General features: G+C 31.9%; 1 protein-coding gene across 4 annotated transcripts; it reads right to left on the minus strand.

The window, feature by feature from the left end:
• Positions 1 to 6,227: 6,227 nt before the first annotated feature.
• On the minus strand, positions 6,228 to 16,874 carry LOC143053805 (heat shock 70 kDa protein 12B-like). Of its 4 annotated transcripts, none has more exons than XM_076226587.1 (5): positions 16,745 to 16,874; positions 11,147 to 11,478; positions 10,035 to 10,253; positions 9,525 to 9,678; positions 6,228 to 7,388 (listed from the first exon to the last, which is right to left on the minus strand). In XM_076226587.1, the coding sequence occupies exons 2-5, from the start codon at positions 11,459 to 11,461 to the stop codon at positions 6,337 to 6,339; spliced, it is 1,740 nt and encodes a 579-aa protein (XP_076082702.1). In that variant the 5' UTR covers positions 11,462 to 11,478; positions 16,745 to 16,874; the 3' UTR covers positions 6,228 to 6,336. The 4 variants fall into 4 exon arrangements, with proteins under 4 accessions (XP_076082702.1, XP_076082701.1, XP_076082703.1 ...); XM_076226586.1 differs by having other exon boundaries at positions 11,147 to 11,538; positions 16,745 to 16,832; XM_076226588.1 differs by lacking the exon at positions 16,745 to 16,874 and adding an exon at positions 16,072 to 16,154 and having other exon boundaries at positions 11,147 to 11,538.
• Positions 16,875 to 17,181: the final 307 nt, after the last annotated feature.

Genomic DNA, 17,181 nt, shown 5'->3' on the forward strand with positions numbered 1-17,181 from the left:
AGTGGTACCTCCTTTCGGAAGCTCTCTGCTTTCTTATATGATTTTGAAAGTATGTTGAAAATTGGCATGCAGAAAGGTGACACCTGTACGATTCAGGATATACTTAGTTTCTATGAAGTTAAACTTAAGGTAAAATATTTAGAAAGCTGTGAAAATTGCAAAATTTGGTTGAACAGATAGGGACTTTTAATTGGTGGTATGACACCTTTAAGCAAAATGCGGTGAAACATCAAAATCAGAAAACAATTGTTTTTTTTTTGTCTTAACTGATCATTTGAGATAATAGTAGCCACATTTCAATCTTTTTGGGGGCAAAATGTCACATATTGCAAATTTAGAGCCTAAAACTTGAGTTTGTGCTATTTTTAGCTTTTCCCATCCTGACAATATGCTTTTATATAAAAAATGTCCTAAATAATGTTATAAATGCACAGAAAGTTATTCTGTGGTGTTAAACATTGAAACATAAGTTGTTTATTACCCCCAACAAAATTTTGTAATGCAGATTTAATGAAATTATTTGATTTTTAGCCCTTATAGCATTGCGTCATACTATGTACTTGGCAGATAGCATAGCCTAATGTACACTGCAGAAACTCACAAAAGCACCATTTATTATTCTAAATGAAATTTTTATATCTTAAATTTTATTAACTGATGTAAATAAACACAGTTAAATGACCATGACTGCACTTTTGATCAATTTGTAGTACTTTACTGACACCAGATGAAAAAAAGGGGGGTCAATATTCCTTGACACTTCAATACCTTGGATTTTTTTACTAAATTCATTGCAAAAATTGTTGAAAGTCTTTAAAGAAGTAGAACAAACAAGAAAAAATCAGCAAACACTGATCTTGATATTGAAAGTTTATGTTCCTGTAGCCCAAAATGAAATTTTCAAGTATTTTCTATCAAAGTCATACATTACAGTCAGTTTAAATTGAGCTGTGAAATTTTTAATACAAGTCCCATAATGCTCAGATAGGATGTTTTTAACTACAAATTGACTAAGGATTAAAAATAAAGCAAAATAAAAGATTTCTAATCAACTTTTTTGTCTCTTTAGGTGTCATACCACCAATTACTCCCTCAAATTTAGAACGTATGTGAAAGTAGGCCTACTCGGACAAAAAATAGTGCATTTGATGTCATTGTTCACCTAAACTAACCAACAAATTTGCAGAAATGAAAGTTTTGTTGAAAGAGAAATATATTAAGACCATTTTGAGCCAAAATTTACCTGTCTATGAGTTTGCATTAAAAATTGAGGATTAATGCGCTCCATAGTATACTAATTTAAGATTTCCAGAAAACCAGGGGTTATTTTTAGTGGTACCTCCTTTCGGGAGCTCTCTGCTTTCTTATATGATTTTGAATGTATGTTGAAAATTGGCATGCAGAAAGGTGACACCTGTACGATTCAGGATATACTTAGTTTCTATGAAGTTAAACTTAAGGTAAAATATTTAGAAAGCTGTGAAAATTGCAAAATTTGGTTGAACAGATAGGGACTTTTAATTGGTGGTATGACACCTAAACTGGTCCGTAATTCCATCGTAGTGTATCGATAACTGAACACAACAAGGATCCAGTTTATTAAACGTATATAATATACAAGGTTCCTGAGTCAGTAACCGTAACTATCACCGTGCTTTGTGCGCATGCTCAAGAAACACCAACAACAAGGATAAAACAGGGTATACAGTTCCGTAATTTCGTATATTTTTCTTATCTTCATACTAAAGAGCTCCAAAAGTAGGCGTGCTTAGGTGCACTGGGCGGGTCTAAAAACCGACTCTCGGTGGTTAACGTCTCTCGATGGTTAACTTTAAGTGCCTACCGTTTTAAAGCTCTTTAAGGTTGACCTTGACCTTTTGCCTTACAACTTTTTGGTCGATATCTCAAAAACGATTGTACTTACAGAATTAGTAAATAGTGAAAATCGTTGAGGTGGATGAGGCGCAACTTGTTTTACATTTGAACGAAGAGATTTGACCTTTCTGTAAGGGGCATAACCCCGGTTTTAGGTTTCTGATTTTTTAAGTTTTTTGTGTGTAAGAACTTTTCAATACATTCTACGTCTATTGGAACAAGTATTTTACATTACAAAAGGAAAGACCTCTCAATTGTTCAAGAACAATTGACATTTTAATTGTTTTTATATTTTTCAATTTCTATATTTTGAGGATGAGCGAATCAGACGAAAGTAGTTAATATTTTCATATGTTAAATTGCCTTGTACTTTTTGTTTTTGGGGGACGGTTAACTTTCATGTAGTTAGACCTGTCACTGGTCTGCCAGGCTGGGAAATGGTAAGGAAAATGCTCACATTAAAGCTGTACTGACACAGAGTGATAAATGTCTTCCTTGACACCATACCCCATGACGATGCTCCTATCTACAGAACATACATACAACCAGAAACTACATGTGACATATACTATTGGTATCGGTAGTGGATTCGACCCGGAACTTGTTAATTATGGGCTCTGTTAATTATGTGGGAAAAAAACGGTTCTGGAATGGTAAATTATTTATCAGCATCATTAATAATCAGCACCACTTTCCTATATATATATGAGTTAGATATAAAGTTAAATTATTTCATTCGTCGTTTTAACGGCATACCGGCAAAAAAATTGGACCTCGGTATTTTAGTATTACTTACTTATAGTTACTTACTTACTTATAGTTGATTTCCAGTACTGGGGCCGTGTCAACGAAGCTGTCCTAGGACTAAGACATGTCTTAGGATGGTCTTAGGACACGTCTTAGTCCTAAGTCGGGTTAACGAAAGTCTCCTAAAAAAAGATATGTCCTAAATTTGGTCCTAAAGTTAGGATATACAATTAGGTGTCTTAGGATAGTCCTAAAGGTTAAATCGTCCTAAAACGTAATAAAAACAACAAATATGGCATAAACTCAATACTAAAAATAATAATACAATATTAAACTATCATTAGATAAAATTAATAAAAAAAAAAAATTGTATTATATTAAATTATTTCGTGCTGCCTTTTTTGAAGCCTAAACAATACTATCATCAAAAGCAACATATTTTAAATAATTCAAATATGGGAAACAGTTTACTTCTTTTTTACCTAATCCTGATTCAATACATGTAGAAGACATAGAAGACGAAAAACATGTAATACTATCATGCCCTTTATATGCAGATTTGCGCTTTTGTTTATATAGCGAAGCTATGAAATATAATGTAGATTTTAATGATTTGTCTGATGATGATAAATTTGTTTATTTATTTAAAAGCATTAATTGTTATGATATGGTTGCCAAAACCTGCTTTGATATTTTAAGTAGAAGAAATACCTTTTTATATTCTTAAAATGAAATTAATTTAATAATCGTATGTATTTTAACTAGTTTTATATAGAAATTGTTTTATAGTCTCTCATAATTCTTAATAGAATGGTACTTGTAATTTATATTTGTGTATTGTCTATTTTATAGTGTGTATATACTCTGTATGTACTGTATAATTATGTATTGCAAGTAGTGAGACTTTAATAAAATATTGAATCTGAATCTGAATCTGTAATGAAATCGAGTGGACCTATTTTATGTACTAAAATTGCAGCACGAATATCACAAAGTTTTGTGACCATTTACTTTTGTTTTCGTATTAAGGAGGTAGACCTAGGTTAAGGGAGATAACTCTTAAAATCATCAGTACGTTTGTGTCAAACATTTTCAAAAATATATTCTAAGCTTCTAGGTTACATAGATTATTTTCAATCTGTTTCAGGTAAATGCTTAAAATACATTGATGAACTTGACTTTACAAACGCTTAACTGATTTAAAGAGTTATCTCCCTGAACCAAGGTCTACCCCCTTAAATTCATTTATATCTTTTATCATATTTAATAACGTATTTATTAGTATTCCGTAAAAACTTTAACTTTTATTTTGCGCTAATTGTTTTCTATATAAGAGTCATCCTCCCTCTCTTTACATATAGGTTCTAAAATACAATTCAATCTATGTCATACAAATCTCTACATACATTTGTAATTACTGCGTATTCGGGCAACCTGCTTTTTAGCATTCCTCGCGTACGTACTCCGCTTCTTTCTAATTTCATCTACTGTTCTTTTGTGGTCTGTGTTGGTTGCATTTACTTTACTGCAGATGGAATCCCAGTCCCGCTTTTAAGTACCTTTGGTTGAAACAATCGAAATATAAAAAAAAAATAGAAGATGTGGTATGATTGCCAATGAAGCAACTCTCCAAAATTGACCAAAATGACGCAGAAATTAACAACTATATGTCATCGTACGGCCTTCAACAATGAACAAAGCCCATACCGCATAGAAACCTTATTAAAAAGCAACGTGTTATTCTTTTCGACATCGTCCAGAAGAGTCTGTAGTTCAGCATCTGTAAGATTCGGATTTCGTCTCATGCTATTTTTTTAGCAGTAATAAAATAGTTGAAGTACTCCGTATTGATATAAAAGATGTCCGATATTTGCCTTATCTAAACGTTTTAAAGTATGAAACCGTGACACTTCGAATTCAACTCACTCAAAACATAGAATGATTTTTACCGATTATTTATCTAGTTTACAATTAGTTTGTTATTTTTTATATAACACGAAGTTATTATTTATTGAATTGTATTTTTGTACATTTTCGAAGCTTTAGTGCTTTAAGGTAGATAAGGTGTCTTCCTCCATCTTGGATTTTGAAATACTAGAAAACAAGGTCTAGATCTTTGATGAAATGTGCAAATTTTTATAGTAGTAGGTAATTCATGTGTAAGAATTTTCATTATAATATAGAAAATGCCATGTTTGATCATATTTATGATTGTATTTTACAAAAATAAGAATTCTTTTGTTTGATTCATTTTTTTCCAACTTTGTCAAATAAGGGGAGGCAACTCAAACGCAAGGGCAGATAATCCAATTAGTGTTACTTTTACAATAGAATGTGTTAGGAATTTACCCATTTTTACATGTAGCAAGAAAACGAGTCCGGTGACCCCATTTTTTCTTTTTCTTATCTGAAAGCATAATATTGAAGCTATTTTCTCATATTTTATCTCAAAATTCTATGGTGTGGTTTGCGTTTTATGGCGGAAAAATGGGTTTTCCATGCATAATCTATACAAAATCTTGACAATTTTGAACAACCTGTAGCGTGAAAATAAGTCCGGTGACCCATTCTTTTTATTAATGTTTTTAAACAAGCAGGATATGAACTACATTTTGGCAAATTATTAAAAGATTCTATGGATTATAATTTAGACACCCCATCTACCTTAAATTTCTTTCTTTTTTTGGTTATATATGCACTAGAATATTCACAACTGTTATGCAATTGTTTTTAAATCTCAATTTGCTGAAAATCCCGGAATCACTGCAAGCTTGTGTATCGCGCATGAATAGATTACAAAAGTAGTTTCGGAAACATGGTTTATCGAAGTGTAAACTTAGAAAAATATTCTAATTGACCAATCCAATTCAAGTATTTATAGATATGCAAATCATATAAGAATTATTTGTTAGTATTATAAAATGTTAAAATGTTAAAGTATAATTAATGACGTTTGACAAATAAATTGTCAATTGATTTTACAGCATAACATACTGAATATTATATGTTATTCAGGTCTCAGACAGGGTATATACTGTGACATTCCCGGCTTAGAGTTTATATATCCCCTGAGCCGAAGGCGAAGGGGATATAAGCCCTAAGCCGGGAATGTCACAGTATATACCTTGCTTGAGACCTGAATTACACATATATTACGGATTACCCCTAACTTAATGCTATTTTCCAGTGCAGGTATTTGTTGACAACACATATATATTGAAAAACCCAACCTGATATGTTCGGCATACATGAAGGATTTTCTAATTTGCTGTGAACATAATTTTATCGTGTATGTAATAATTTATAATAACACTTTTAACATTAAATTTAAGTATTAAAAGTGAAGAATGCGTGATTTTGTATCAAAAATGTATTATTGACTGAAGCACGTCATTATTTTCCCTCTGTGAGCCTCAGACAGTCTGATAGCTTTTGACTACGTCACATAGTAACCGGTGTTATGATGACGTTTTCGAGGTTCCAATTGGGGATAAAAACGTCGTATATACCCCGGCAGTTTCCTGAATATATACTGACATCTCTGTGTTGTTATCCAATCACAAACCTCGACACAAATAGATCGCAAAATTTTATATTGAAGCAACTATATGTTTTTCTTAGAAATAAATATATTATGCAAGATAAAAATACAAGCAAATCGACAATTTAAAAAAAAGGATTTCATTAAAAATCAAAGTCATAAATATACATAAGCTATATCATTTGAATTGTTTCCTCGCATTTTTTACGCGAAGCAGTGTCTCTTATTTTAACACTTATTTCAGTTCCTCCGAAAATCAATTCAACTTTAATTTTATCTGAAGGAGATGGACTCGGCAGTTGTGCGTGTATTGTTCCTAGTAAGGAACACCCATCTTCGTCGGTGTAAATAGGATTTTCGCTCTCTGTCTGATAAATACATAGCGTAAATAATCCGTCGTCATCTGGTTTGCATTTTGCCGTAGATGTGATTTTTTTGCCAACTGGTACTATTTCATCTCGTTTAATAATAGGTTCAAATACACGACTGCATCTTTCTTTTCCGTCAACTATTTCTAAATGGCTGCTATCATGCTTTTGTTGGTCGAAGATTTTTCTTTTGCTGAATCCATACGTATATTTAGAAATTCTCTCAGATATGATGTTCGGTTGGTGACCAAATATTACCGCACCTTTCAGAACCGACACGTCACTATCATACGGCACGATTATATTGTGGGCGGGAAATGTAGCCTTGATAGCCCTTTGAACCAAATTGCAACCCGAAAAGCCCCCAACAAGCAGTATTTGGGTATCACTGTCAGCATTTGATCTTTTCATTATTTCAGCAATAAGTCCTACAATTCCAATAATTGTTGGTTCAAAAAGAGCCCGGAAAGTTTCAACCTCAATACGGAGTTTGTCATTTAAAAGTGTCGTTACTGATCCGTATTCCGAGTCTTCCAACGCCTTCTTAAAATTTGAATTCAAATGTTTATTGCACACCAAATCGAGAACTGTCAAAGGTATTAGCAAAGTAACATAGCCAGTGTTATCTGGCTGGAAATTTCTTTTTTTAATTTCGAATTCTCTAGATAGATCAATGTACGAATCAAGATTGTCTTGTTTGAATGCCTTGAAAGTTTCTGGTCCTAGGATATTCTCCATCATTTTAAAGAACTGGACGTCGACGCACGTTCCGCCACAGTTATTACCAGAAGCACGGCATATTTCTTTAAGACGCCCATCGTTCATTTTTTCATGGACTGTTATGTCTAGTGTCCCACCTAAAATGTAATTATACCAGTCCGATTAAAATAAAGATCATGTGCCAATGCTTCGCTTTAAATAATCCGACAGCTTACCATTCTATCTTCTATTTGACGAACTTTCGGGATCCTTAGGAGTTGTCGTTATGATATACCCCTTGAAAAAATTAAAGGCACGCATTTAATTGGTTGATTTAAAAGTAGAACACGGTGTGCTGTCGGAATATTGTATACGAATCGTGGACACAGGATTTTTTTTTTTATTATTATACTTGTAATTTTGCTAAAATGCGATGATTACCTTACAATTAGACACATTCAACCCCACCTTATGTGAGAACATAGCAAATAAACAAAATAAATTAAAATCCTAATCATGATAAAAAAACAAGAAGATGTGGTATATAAAAAAGAAGATGTGGTATGATTGCCAATGAGACAACTATCCACAAAACACCAAAATGACACAGACATTAACAACTATAGGTCATCGTACGGCCGTCAACAATGAGCGAAGCCCATACCGCATAGTCAGCTATAAAAGGCCTCGATAAGACAATGGAAAACAATTCAAACGAGAAAACTAACGGCCTTATTTATGTAAAGAAAATGAAAAAAAAAAAAAAAATATGTAACACATAAACAAACGGCAACCACTGAATTACAGGCTTCTGACTTGGGACAGGCACATACATAAATAATGTGGCGGGGTTAAACATGTAAGCGGGATCCCAACTCTCCCTCTAACCTGGGACAGAGGTATAACAGTACAACATCAGATGGACAAAAATACAAGTGGACGTGGTCCGGTACTTATACATCCCGACACAAAAAGACACAATGAACAGATCTGAGAGTACTCGTAGCTATCTGACAGCTAGTTCAAAGCCACTAACAACTAACAAAAAATCATGCAACTAAGACTAAACTATCAATCCGTACACATCCAACATCACATGGATTTAGTGTAAAGACATCATAAACAGCCAGAGAAAAACATGACCTTGTGCAATGCCAAGTTACAGGTATCGACAGATTGTAGATCCATGAATATGTATATGCATATAACATACTAGTAATATTTTTTTAGCTTTTAATTTACTGATAACAAAATCAATATTTATACCAATAAAAACAATATTCAATGATCTAATTACAGTGTTGAATAGGTAACCTTTTAAAATAAGTTTATTTAAAGGAGCGACAAGTTTACATGGATCATTTTTAAATTTCAGTAGATAGATATAGAAAGATGTGGTGTGAGTGCCAATGAGACAACTCTCCATACAAATAACAATTTAAAAAGTAAACCATTATAGGTTAAAGTACGGCCTTCAACACGGAGCCTTGGCTCAAACCGAACAACAAGCTATAAAGGGCCCCAAAATTACTAGTGTAAAACCATTCAAACGGGAAAACCAACGGTCTAATCTATATAAACAAAACGAGAAACGAGAAACACGTATATATTACATAAACAAACGACAACTACTGTACATCAGATTCCTGACTTAGGACAGGTGCAAACATTTGCAGCGGGATTAAACGTTTTAATGGATCCAAACCTTCTCCCTTTTTCTGAAACAATAGCATAACATCACAACAAAGAAAAACATACGATAAAATATCAATTGGCAGACTTAACTCAAGGTATGATTGCCACTGAGACAACTGTTAACAAGAGACCACACGACGTAGAAGTTTTAACAACTATATGTCACCGTATGGCCTTCAACAATGATATTTTTTTTTCAGAATCTTGTCTACAATGTTTTTTTCTTTTTTCATATTTTTTAAGAGAAAAATTTTCCCCAAAAATTTCAACTGCTTCTTTTTCACTAAAAAATATGGACATTTCTTTGGTGTATTTTTTTTTAACTTCCATTTTAAGTAAACTCTCAAATTTATAACAGTTTAAAAAAAAAAGAGTATTTGTTTTCTCAATAAGTAAACGAAAAAAAGAATGAATTTAAACTAATATGAATAAAAATAAGTGGAGGAAAATTTAATTCTCACGTTTTATTAAATTCGTTTGAAATTACTACCACAATGGTCGGTATTTTTTTGTCAATAATATTGAAAAACATCTCTCGCCCCACACCGACTCAATAAAAAAGACCACCGACCCAATGAAACAAAAACCTGTAGATGTACCTCCTAAATCAGCAATTATACATCTAGTGCCAGCTACTGTTGCTGACAATCTTTTCCCTGCTCCTTTCAAGTTTTCTATGGGCAAGTGTTGGCAATATATAGAAGCTGCCTCGGGTTCCAAAGATATCTGTAGCTTATCGGATGGAATTCCTGCCTGAAAATAGGGAAAAAACCATATCTATATATATAATATTATATTATATTATTATATATATATTTTAATGCCATCTTTGAAAATCTAATTTATATTGTTATTTTTTCATAGGTTTATAAAAAGACCGTGTCAATGTTAGATTAATTTAAAAAGATACTCAATTGATAATCATTCTCGCCTAATTGTCAAAGTCTTTTATCTCAAAAACAAACATACGGAATTCAGGTTCATTTTTTTCTGCAAATCTAGTTTCGTTATTTATGTACTTCAGGTTTCGTTATTTATGTACAACAGAGTATCGAACATCATTAAAAGCTCAATTTTGACAAAATATCTGTTGACCAATGAAAGTTTACCTTCTCAGCACTTCTGCGCATGAATTGTTTAGCACTGTCCGTCCAAATGGCTGGTACAGTCAACACCCAACGAATATCATCTATATTCATATTAATAAACTGTTTGCTTATGGATTCGAGTAAATGATCTTTCAAAGCTTTAATTGATAAACAGCAAACATCAAAAGCTGAAAACTGCTTTCCGGTCATGTCCTCAACAACCAGATCTTTATTCAAATTCTGAAATGGAAATATGATACGAATTATGTATAATTGAAGTAATACGTCTTGAATTAGTTACGTTTGTTTTTCAGAGTGTGTTCAAAACTGCAATATATATATATATACACAAAAAAAATGGGTTTATAGTACACCACACTCCGCTCACACTATCACATTTTTATATTCACGGAATCATAGTTTACATCATATTAATTAAACATGTGAACTCAGTTTGTATTCATAACGTCATATTAAACTTCGTGGTCCGGAATATACCAATGTGGACACTGTGTTACTTGCTATTTTTTGTATACCCTTTCCAATTTTTTCCTCATGTTTTATTCCTCAAATAGCAACGAGCAAGAAGGGGATAAAACTACACTGTAAAAAAAGGAATTTTAAAGTTAAGTAGTGATCTGGTCCAGCTGAAAAAGATTAAAAGTTAGCATTTTGTAATCTGTAAAAATAATTCAAGTCCCCCTTTACATAAAATGGTCCATATTTTTAGTTAAATCCGATGAACTTTTCTACAATTTTGATACAATTTTCTAAAAAGCAGTATACCAAACTGTAAATATAGTATTAAGAAAGCGCATGCAGGTGAAAGTTTTTAAATTTCCATTTATTATCTAAAAGTCATGAACTTTTACAAATAACTATTTCCTCGGGCCGAGACACACATTTAAAACGGGGATTTTATACGGAAAAGACGGACAATAGAGCAAAAAGACAATTGCAACCAATCAAGAATAATGATAATCATATTGTTCCCTTGCCAAGCTTATAACCTTTTCCCCTTGCAAAAGGTATGTCCTATCTCAAAACTGGCCAACTTACTCTGTAAATTTTGCTTTTTGGATATGTTGACATTTACTCCAATGTTTAATTGGTATAATTACAGTAAATCGTACCTGTGTATGATACAGACTCATCTTGAACCTTTGAAAATAGTAGTAACTCTCATGCTCTTTTAACAAGGCTAGTTCTGAATACTTGTCCTCGGCGTCATACCCAAATGCAACGTAGTTTTTGTCAGCATCGAGGAGAAGACATGTAGGTGTTTTCAGTGACAGAAGCTGTCTTGTTCCAGCAGCCCAGGGAGGGTTAACCTGTATCTGTAAGGGATCTTTTTCAAAGTCATTCCTGGTCGAAAATGCATATCCGGAATATGATGTTCCGAAGTCAATAGCAGCAACCAAAATACAGTTGTCGGTTGTCTGTGTCATAATTGCCAACGTTAAATCTAGTATTGTACAATTTCAGGTCTATAGTTGTTATTTATTAGTTCATTGTTGTAAAGTTGCTGGAAAAAAATAAAAATTTCATAAAGGAAAATCATAGATTTGAATTAGGTTTTTCAATACCCGAATCACTGAAATCTGAAATGATTTGAATAATGCACAGAATAAAAGAAACATCAAATTACATAAAGATATAATAAAACAAATCACTTTCATGAGAATTTGACAGACTAAGTTTAATTTAAAAGATAAACTTTAGAAAAATGATAAGATTTAAAGAATATAAAGAAATGTTGCCCGTTCAGACCCTTATATTAAATCCCTGGTTTTGTCATAAAACTCTTCGAACTTATATTTTCATTATGCTTGCAAGTTGTATCTTAGTTCCTAAATTTGTTCATCATTAACAAAAGAAGATATGGTGTGATAGGCTATGAAACAACTATCCACCAGAGAACGAATGATGAAGATGTGAGCATCATTATATATATTTAACATTAGTCATCTGTTTCAACCACAGGGGCGGGTCAAGCCTTTTTAAAATGAGGGTTTTATCATGTCGCCCAATTCAAAAGCATTGATCGTCAAAAAGGGGAGTTTTAACCACTGGATCCCCTCCCTGGACACACTACTACCGTCTATGTTGGGTGTAGATAGATAGATAGATAATTTTATTAACCAATCATGGTGCCCAAAATTTGAGCTAGATACAATCAAATGAATTACAAAATAAAGCACAGAAAATGATTAGAATGATTAAAGTACATTTAAACAAAAACCACATGAATACAAATTTACACTAATTAACCTGATATATTAAACCAAGTTATAATTGACAAAACATAGTTGTTATGGGTGCCACTGTGACCTGGAGAAATTACATAAATCTTTATAGTTCATGTCTATGGGAGACAACTCCTGATCAATTTTATTTCCTATATATATATATCTGTATATATTTTTCTTCTATTTTTTTTTTTCAAACAACAATATTTTCTATAATTTTCTTTCGTTCTTCAAAAAGGGAGTGCAATAAATTAGATAAGTTTGAAGTAACAAACAAATCTTCAGATGAAAGAATCCAAACAAATTTCATTTCATCAGATAATCTTGAAAAATTTTTGAATTTTGAATTTAAATTAGATAGATGTTGAGATCGAGTATCTTTTAGAACAGGACATTTTAAAAGAAAATGTAGTTCGTCTTCAACTGCGTTCTTACATAGCTTACACTTTCTGTCTTCAGCTTTAATTCCAATATACCTCCCTCTTTCGATTTCAAGAACATGACAGCTAGTTATAAATCTTGTGATTATTTGCCTGTCTTTTTTTGAATTCATTTTTAAATATGGTTCAAACATAAAAATATTTTTAAATTTTCTGTAAGTTCTTAATTTATTGCCAGATTGTAAATTAGTACACTTCCCAGAATTGCTTTCTAAACTAGTTAACCAGCTTTCTTTAAATTTAATAGTTAAAGATGTTTTTAGAATATGGTTTTGTTTAAAGTTTGACTGGTTAACAAATAGATATTCTAAGTCTAGAAATTTAAAAATATGTTTAATGCTTCATATCCAAGATTCCTGTTTATGTTTGTCCATAGAATGAGATAGATTTATGGCTTCCCTTAGAATAATATTTGAAGGTTCAATATCTTTCATAAGATGGATCCAATATTTTACCATATTCATTATTACATCATACAGTGTAGGGAGTGAACCTAATTCTCCTCTACATGCCATATTCGATGTTTTTATATTAACTCCAAGTGAAAATTTACAAAGCTTAGTATGAATTTTTTCTAGTACAAGATAATCAGTTTCTTTTGATATAAAGTTATCCAAATGTATTTGTTTCTTATGTGGTATATAACCCCAAATTTCAGATCCATACAACAAGATTGGTCGGATTGTATGGTTATAGATGTGTAATAAAGTACATTGTACTAGGTTTTGGGCTTTCCACTGAAAAGGTCTTCCTTAATTTGAAATATGCTTTCATTCCTTTCTTATAAAGTTCTTTCTTTGCTATTTGGAAACTCCCAGATGATGAAAAATTTATACCTAAGTATGTGTAGTTCTGTACACATTCTAAAGTCTGGTTTCCTAATGATATTTTAATATTTTTAAGTCTTCCAGATTTGTTAAATACAAGAACCTTGGTCTTTTTTGTGTTAACTGTCATTTATAATCAACTGTAAATTTATTTAATTTGTTAACACAATTTTGAAGTCCTTGCTCTGATGATGATAAAAGAACTACATCATCAGCATACATTAAAAATTTAAGGGATGTGTATTTCATGGGATTGGGTCACATGTTTGGTCAAAATAGGTTGGCAAATCATTTAAATATATATTAAAGAGACAGGGACTGAGATTATCCCCTTGTCTTACTCCTATATTTGATTTAAAAAGGTTTGTCCTGTGTTGGTCTATTTTTACACAAGTTTCTGTGTTTTCATACATACATTTTATAATGTCATAAAATTTTGTTCCAACACCTTATAAAAAAGGTGGAGATGTGAAACTGAATCAAATACACGCTTAAAACCTACAAACCATGCATACAGAGGCTTCGAATTATTTTTCACAAATTTTTGAATGATGGTATTTAACACATACATATGGTCTGTTGTGCGACATCCTTTAGTAAAACCAATTTGCTCACTTCTAATTATATTTCTAGTTTTTAAAAATTTTGTCAACCTGTTATTTAGAATTGAATTAAATAACTTGCCTATGTTATCTGCAATATATAGTAATGCCCCTGTAGTTTGATAGATCATGATTAAATCCAGACTTGTGAAGGGGGTGATAAAGCCTTGGCCCCATAATTTTGGGTAAATACTACTTGAAAATACTAAATTAAAGAGTTTTTGTATTAGAGGGATACAAACGGTTTGGCTATATTTTATCATTTCATTCGAGATCATGCTGAATCCACTCGATTTAGAATTCTTAAGACTTTTTATTGCTTTTTCGATTTCCTCAGGTGTTATTAAGTAGTCAAGTTCATTAAAAACATTTTCATTATGGGTGTATATACTAGGGCAAAAATGCCACACATGTGTCACGCATGTACCTAAACTTGAACGCATGTATCACAGGTGTATTTCCTTTCGCATGCAATTCACATGTATATGAAACACATGATCACATGTGTGTATCATGCGTATCACATGCGTTTTTCACACATGTGACGGCATGAAACGTCTCTTTCATATGCGTGTGACACACATGTGAAATGCATGTGTCACGCATGGTCATTGTATAGAAGTCATTTCACAAAGGGTACACTGTGTTTCGTTTTGACAAATCTCAACTAGGATACAAACGTCAGGCAACCACCACTAAACTTAAAAAAAAAATATCAATAGAAATATTGTGGTCAAGCACAAATAAAAATATTTTTGAATTGAGATTTACCCTTTACCTTGTAATGTTATTTAAAAAAATAAAAAAAATATAACAATTTATTGATAGCGTCGAGCATGAAGTTAAATGGTAGCTCCCTTATAAGTTAGCGCCTTTGCAAGTCAAACTGCAAACCTGATTGAGTTTCAAAAACCATAAAGAATGAAATTAATTATTTTACCTTGATATTTTACGATTTGTTTAGATAGCTACATGTATGAGGATCTTGATTGGAGTGGGGCACTTCATTTCTTTATTCTTTAACATTTTAGACAATTTTTCTTTTTTTCTATTGATAAATAATTTTACACAATTTTAAGGTAGCTATGAGACTGTTTTATCAACTCAGTATTCAACCATCAACTCACGTAATAATAACTTTTAGTAGACTGATATGTAGTAAAAACATTAAAATATTAAAATTGAAAAACACATAAATCAACAAGGAAACTTAGGCATAATCAAAGCAACAAAAAAAGTGTACTGTCACTTTAGGAGGGCGTCGATATGGATCCTTCGTTACTGTAATATACATTTTTTTTATTCATTTTAACTCTAGTATTTTTTATAACTTTGCCCATTATTTTCTTCTCTTTTTTTGTTCCATTTTTCTCTATTCTCACTATTTTACCCTTTATTCTGTATTTTTGTACATGTTTCTCTATTCTGTAATCCCAAAAATGGACCATCCAGACCATTTTTAAGATACTAAGTTCATATTTATTATATAAGCTTATTTTAATAGGAGGCAAACATAAACCAAGTTTAGCTATTATATATTCTCATAATCGACTTTGTAATGCAACATATTAATTCACAGCGTTTTGACATTTTGAAACGGTCCCTCTATTAATATTCGGCGAAATAATAGCTCTCTAAATATAGACGACTTTCCGAAAATGTCTATTATAATAAATAGAAAGTTACATGCTAGGTTTGAGCAGAATTTCATTATTTACCAACTGAAGAAAAAATAAATTTGTAACAAACATTTGTTCTATATAGTTATTGAAACTACTTTAAACAAAAACAACAGAAAACCTCAAGTTTTCCGATTTGTGTTTTCCTCCTCTTCCAAAACCAAACCAGTAATTAAAATGGCCGATTATATTCAAAAATGCTATAAACGTGTATCTAGACGACACTGCTCTTTAAAAATCTAGGTTCTGAAAGAACAATACCTTTGAGAAAAAGCCATGTTCAGTGCTCTTTAACTATATGCTAGTGATATAGTAATAGGGTTGAGATCCAAGAAAACAAGTTTAAACCCGCTGCAATTATATGCGCATGTCCCAAGTCAGGAACGTCTTTATGCATTATTGTCGAGGGGCGAGATGAAGCTCGCCTCCAGGTGTGGAATCTTTTCGCTGCGTGGAACATGTTAAAGACCCATATGAATGACCTTGGTTTGTTTTCTGCTCTGTGTTTGGGTTGTGGCCTCTTTGACAAAATTCCCGTTTCCATTCTCAATTTTAATAGCACTCTCATTCACAACTAGAGTTACCCCATTTGAAACTTTATCGAATGTCCTTATACTGAATGTTAACGTCAGACCTGCTGCAGGGTGTATGTATATATATATATAGTCACGTTCAGACGTAAAGGTGATGGTCACAAAGTCTGTAAGTGAACTAAATATGAAAATATACCCTTTCTAATATACCCCCTTTTCCCAATTGCTTTGATTCTCACCATGTATCTCGGTCAACTAACTGTCCAGAAAACTGCATGCCCATGTACCTATTTGAATTATTGATAATAATTATGTTCTCATGTTGTTGAAAACCGGACCAAATTGTGTTTCGTAGGAAAAGATTTTCAAATTACGTCATTTATATATAAAAAAAAACTCACCTCTGTCGAAAGGTCAAGAATGAAATATGGATAGACACTAAATTTTATCCTTATACATGTGATATTTAAGTTGATGTGAAAATTTACAACAATGCGACTATTATTGTACATATATTACATCCGTCAACGGAAATAACTTTTTGTTTCGATTGTGATAAATGAGATTTTAATATTTTACGTAGCAATCTAATTAAAATATTGATCTCTGATTACGTTATACTACATATGTAGTATAACGTAATGTAGTATAACGTAATCAGAGATCAATATTTTAACTACATATGTAGTATAACGTAATCAGAGATCAATATTTTAATTAGATTGTTTACGTAGAAAAAAGAATATCCTTATCATGCTTATTAAAAATACAAAAAATATTTTCACTGTTCTGGTACAGTTTGTCAATGACTTTCCTTTTAAACACAAGAGTGTTAAGA

This window comes from Mytilus galloprovincialis, chromosome 12, assembly GCF_965363235.1.
Source record: "Mytilus galloprovincialis chromosome 12, xbMytGall1.hap1.1, whole genome shotgun sequence".
NCBI classification, from domain to species: domain Eukaryota; kingdom Metazoa; phylum Mollusca; class Bivalvia; order Mytilida; family Mytilidae; genus Mytilus; species Mytilus galloprovincialis.

Coding starts and splice junctions, on each gene's coding strand:
- LOC143053805 (XM_076226587.1), bottom strand. CDS start 11,461: ATGACACAGACAACCGACAACTGTATTTTGGTTGCTGCTATTGACTTC. Junction 10,254..11,146: donor TGAGTCTGTATCATACACAG/GTACGATTTACT, acceptor TTTCCATTTCAG/AATTTGAATAAAGATCTGGT. Junction 9,679..10,034: donor TGCGCAGAAGTGCTGAGAAG/GTAAACTTTCAT, acceptor CCCTATTTTCAG/GCAGGAATTCCATCCGATAA.